Source organism: Cucurbita maxima, unplaced genomic scaffold (genome assembly GCF_002738345.1).
Source record: "Cucurbita maxima cultivar Rimu unplaced genomic scaffold, Cmax_1.0 Cma_Scf00020, whole genome shotgun sequence".
Taxonomy (NCBI): domain Eukaryota; kingdom Viridiplantae; phylum Streptophyta; class Magnoliopsida; order Cucurbitales; family Cucurbitaceae; genus Cucurbita; species Cucurbita maxima.
In genome coordinates, this window is record NW_019272036.1 from 1,710,511 (window position 1) to 1,715,687 (window position 5,177).

At 35.2% G+C, this 5,177-nt stretch overlaps 1 protein-coding gene across 2 annotated transcripts in view; it reads left to right on the forward strand.

Moving 5' to 3' along the window:
• LOC111494326 (tubulin-folding cofactor D) overlaps positions 1 to 5,177 on the forward strand; it is a 13,251-nt gene that overhangs the window by 3,053 nt on the left and 5,021 nt on the right. For both annotated transcript variants that reach the window (XM_023144248.1, XM_023144249.1), the window contains exons 4-10: positions 157 to 333; positions 1,098 to 1,289; positions 1,948 to 2,064; positions 2,169 to 2,273; positions 3,240 to 3,410; positions 3,511 to 3,726; positions 4,646 to 4,844. In XM_023144248.1, coding sequence (XP_023000016.1) covers positions 157 to 333; positions 1,098 to 1,289; positions 1,948 to 2,064; positions 2,169 to 2,273; positions 3,240 to 3,410; positions 3,511 to 3,726; positions 4,646 to 4,844 — 1,177 coding nt within the window. The remainder of the gene's footprint in view (positions 1 to 156; positions 334 to 1,097; positions 1,290 to 1,947; positions 2,065 to 2,168; positions 2,274 to 3,239; positions 3,411 to 3,510; positions 3,727 to 4,645; positions 4,845 to 5,177) is intronic.

A 5,177-nucleotide genomic window follows, 5' to 3' on the forward strand; every position in this document is an offset into this window, starting at 1 on the left:
TTTTTTTTTTTTTTTTTTTTTTTTTTTTTTTTTTTTTTTTTTTTTTTTTTTGATGGGCTGCGTAGTCTAGATTGTTTTTTGCTTTAAAATTTCATAATTGTCTCTAATTATATAGCTAAGGATTTAGGCCACTTATGTTTTATTTATCAAAGACAGACTGGTGATAGAAAACTTTTGCTTGATGTGGTACCTCAAGTTTGGAATGACACCTCAACGTTAATCAAGTCCAACACTGCTGTTCGGAGTCCATTACTTCGTAAGTATTTGCTGAAATTAACTCAGCGAATTGGGCTTACGTGCTTGCCGCATCGTGCTGCTTCCTGGCATTATGTGGTCAGTAATGAAACTCTTTTAAATTCCTCCTACTCTTTTTGGAAGATATGTTATGATTTATAAGCTTCATGTTTTTCTTTTTCCCTTTTTCCTTTTGCGTGTGTGTGTTGGAGGAGGGGTATTGCTAAATTTTATTCTGTTGGCAAGATAAACAATGATAGAATGAATGACATTGTTTCCGTTTCCTTAGGTTTGATATTTCGTTTTCTAATTTAGGCAGGGCTCTTGGTCTCATTTAGTTGCTGTCTTGTTCAACAGTTCATAGGGCTAAAAACCTAGTGTTTGGGGTCAATTGTGGTCTCATATGTAAGCAAGTGGGAATCTTGGGTTGTGCGGTTGTTAGGTTAACCTTTATGTATTTAGGTTTATTTATGGGAGTCTGACTCTTGATCTTCTTCTTTTAAGAGGACATGATAGAAGTTCTAGGCAACACCAACCTCCCCTTAAATCCCAATAGGCCCTCTCCCAATGAGAAAAAAGGAAAGAAGAAATGTCCCTTCACCATAGGGAAAAACTTGATCATTGCACACCTATTCTTGCAGTCCAGACAAATGTTCCTCCCGATTTATGCAGTATTACTTTTGTTTGGATTATGTTCAGGCTGTTACACGTTTTTCTGTTTTAAATTTTACCGTCTGTTATTAACTTCTTTGCAGTCTTGAGTCACATGGCTTTCTCCTTTTGGAGGTTCTTTAGTTGATTGATAGCTCACTGTCTCGACAATTTTAAGTACTTTAACAAGTTCCTTATGTTATATGACCCAGAGTAGAACCAGCTCCCTTGGTGACAATATTTCTGCTCCTGTGTCCGTAGGAACACATACATGCACTCCTATTAATGCTGTTAAGCTGTCTGACGTCTGTCAAAGCTCCACCAGCTTGGAAGACGAAGACATGGAAGTTCCTGAAATTATAGAAGAGATTATCGAGACATTGCTCACTGGATTGAAAGATACGGTATGTCTAAAGGAATAGGTCTTGATAGCATGGTTTTAGTCAAGTAGCTAACTGATGGAATCTTGGATTGTTTGCTAGATGCTCTATTGAGCCTTATTTTTGGAAATACTAAATCTCTTCATTTGTTTCCCATATTGTGAGTTAATTGCTTCAAACCATTTCTGATGCAACTCAAAATAATTCATATATCCTGTAAGCTTAAGCTTGTTGATTTACAAGGACTTTGCATTTGCTTTGATTTTATTGCAGTGTTAGACTGTTAAAAATATGAATAAGTCTTTAAACTTTGGGGTTTGCTGATGAGTAATAGTTATAAACTTTAGGCTTTTTTTTATTTTATTAAATATCAATTTCTGTCTCAATTATCTTTGAGTTTCCGAATTCTGGTAACTGGGACAGGAGGCATAAAACTCCAGATCATGGGTAAGGTATGAGGAACGAACATGATCTATTCACCACAAATGCTATTCTGTTGAGATGTGACCCTCAACTTATTTTTGGAGACTTTAAGGACTAGACTTTTAGGCTTTTATCATGTCAATGGTGGGTAATTCCTATTCATAGAATTCATGACAGTTTTGTGCTATCCTGCATCGTGGTCAAATATGTAGGTTTTACATTATACTACTACAGTTACTAATGTTGCATGTTATCCCAGGACACTGTTGTTCGATGGTCAGCTGCAAAGGGCTTAGGTCGTGTAACTTCTCGTCTTACATCTGCGCTTTCAGAAGAGGTTTTGTCATCCATATTGGAACTATTTTCCCCAGGGGAGGTACACCGCATGTGCATCATTCCTGAAGCTGAATGTGTTCATTATTTTCTGACTAATTTATAGATAATGAGGTGGCGTGGTTGTGACATGCTGTAATTTCTCAGGGTGATGGTTCATGGCATGGAGGTTGTTTGGCGCTAGCTGAGTTAGCTCGCAGAGGGTTGCTCTTACCGCTTAGTCTTCCTCAAGTTGTACCTATTGTTGTGAAGGTTGTATTTTATCTATTCATCAATTTGCTCTTATTTTTCATTTTATTTTGGGATAAGAAACGAAGACCTTTCACTAAGAGGAAGAAAAGGTACACGAGGAGTATACAGGAGTGGAAGCATTTGATAGGAACGATAGAACTTAAATTGTATTGAAAGATAACAAAATATAAAAAGTACAATAACTCTTCAAGTAGTTCTAAGGTCCTCCTTCACGAGCTGACTTGACCATAAACCAATTTAATTGTCTACCTTCATCGCCTCCTAGCACTTATTTATAACCAATGCCCGGGCTAATATCTAATTTACCCTTACTATCCTAATATTATTCCTATCATATAACTCTCGACGAATCTCACAATTAAACATTGTAGGAATTTTATCATGAAAAAGGTTTGGAAAAAATTTGGAGATATACAAAAAAATTTGGATGACCTAACTAATAGTGTAATAACATTATTTCACTATCTTTGTTGACACAAGAAGAAAACTGTCTAGTACTAGAAACAAAGGAAGATAAAAATGAAGACTTGTCTCTAATTGCAAATGAGCCTTGATTATAGTTGAGACGGTAGATTCTACAACAAAGTTTAACACTGCCAAGCGTATGGATGATGTACTCCATTTCCTTACACAACCAACCTGTTTTAAAAATTAAACTCCAGCAGAGGTTATCCTTGTCTCACACATCCTTCAGCACAGTGCCCGTAGAATTAACCAACACTTATATATGTTTAAAAGCTTGAGACAAGGTTAGCTAATTTTTTTTAAATAAATAATATTACCCAAATTTTTATTCATATGCTCTGTCTCAGTGCTTGTGTTAATTATATGATATCCAGACAAACATGATGCCTATATTGATTTCTGTTCTTCACGTACTTCAGTTTGAGGAATCAAGATTTTGGGAGCTAAAGGAACTTTATAAAATATTTCATTATGATATTCGAGGTTTAAACTTCTTAACAGGCATTACATTATGATATTCGAAGAGGTCCACATAGTGTTGGTTCTCATGTACGTGATGCTGCTGCGTATGTTTGTTGGGCATTTGGCCGTGCTTATCATCACACAGACATGAGAGACATTTTGAAACAACTTGCTCCACATCTCCTAACAGTCGCTTGTTATGATCGTGAGGTGTCATATTAATTTAATTTTTGACAACTACAGGTACCTGTTGAATTTATTGTTTCTATTTTATTTTCTAATTGTCAGTGGTTTAAAATGTGTTGCTTAGGTTAACTGTAGAAGAGCAGCCGCAGCAGCTTTTCAGGAAAATGTTGGAAGACAAGGGAATTATCCACATGGCATTGATATAGTGAATACTGCCGACTATTTTTCACTTGCGTCTCGAGTAACTTCATACCTAAAAGTTGCTGTGTGTATAAGTCAATACGAGGGGTTTCTTCTTCCATTTATTGATGAATTGCTGTGCAACAAAATATGTCATTGGGTATTCCTTAATTGTTCCAACACACCCTGTTTCTTTTTCAAATTTTAATCAAATTTCAGTTTCTTATCCATGGAAACAAACGAAATGACATTTCTGTAAATTTTATGTTGAAGTGGATTCTGTTGCATCTCTGGTATTACTTGAATCCACCGTCATATTATGGATGCTTCTCTTTGTAAATTTTTTTTTAGTACGGATCGACTTGTGCTTCATAAAGATTATGTTTTCTTAGACTTTTGGTGTATTATGATCCTTATATTAGTTTGTAGGTTTTCCACACGACAATTTATAGAATTGGAATTCTGACCTCCTATTCTGTTATGGTAGTTAGAATCTGGTAAAAGAACACAAGAATTAAAAAATGTCTAATTTCTTTAAATGCCATTGTTCAAGAATTGTATTTGGCGTTACATGATTGATGTTGATTATAATATCACGTGCTTGTGCAAATTTTGGAGATAATCTTCTTATGGCCGTGGAGATTTGAATTAAGATGACAAATACAAGTAGTTGCAAGTTAGATGGATTAAGAAGAGATTTTTTTTTATGAAGACAAATTCTGTTTTGGTTGTTACCTTCCTAGTTATAATACTTTTGCTCATTCCTGATTTTGTTGATGGTCTGAAGTTGGGACCATATTTATTTCTACATAATAGATTTTTTCAGTGAACTCATGTTTAATTTAATTTTCAATGTATTTGCACTTGTAAGCTTTATAATTGAGGGATATGTCACACTCAGTTCAACCCTCGTGGTTGATAAGCATGGAGTACAGTTGTTTTTGTCAACATTGTCTTTGTGGTTGTTACTCATATAATGAAAAGTTCAATTTCTCTTAAGCAGCACGCCTTGTGACGTGTTTTCCCTTTTTTTTTGGGGTTGTTTTAATGGCTTATTGCTCATTGTTTGCATGTTTCAGGATAAAGGCTTGAGAGAACTTGCTGCAGATGCACTTTCTGCCCTTGTAAAATATGATCCTGAATATTTTGCAAGCTATGCTGTAGAGAAGTTAATTCCTTGCACTCTCTCATCTGACTTGTGCATGCGCCATGGTGCAACTTTGGCAGTGGGTGAAGTGGTTTTATCTTTACATCAATGCGGACATATTCTTTCTTCTGGTTCGTATAGTTTTCCCCTTCTCTTACTAAGCAGAGTCTTTCATATTAAAGCTTTACAACTTCGACTTTAATGCATAGCTATATGTTTAGGCTACTCTATCCACTCTCCCCTCTAAAATTTAATTTTTTTCTATTGCAAACAGTAGCTCTAAATTAACTTATCCAATTGTATCTTCCATCTATAGGTCCCCCATTTAAGATATATTTGGTCAATTCATGTTTTTCAAGTTCATAAATCATAACTATTGACAATAATTTCCAACTGCTCGGAAAGCAGTGTTGCGAGTGCTGGAGGGTCTAGGAGGGTTTTTTTTTTTTTTTTTTTTTTTTTTT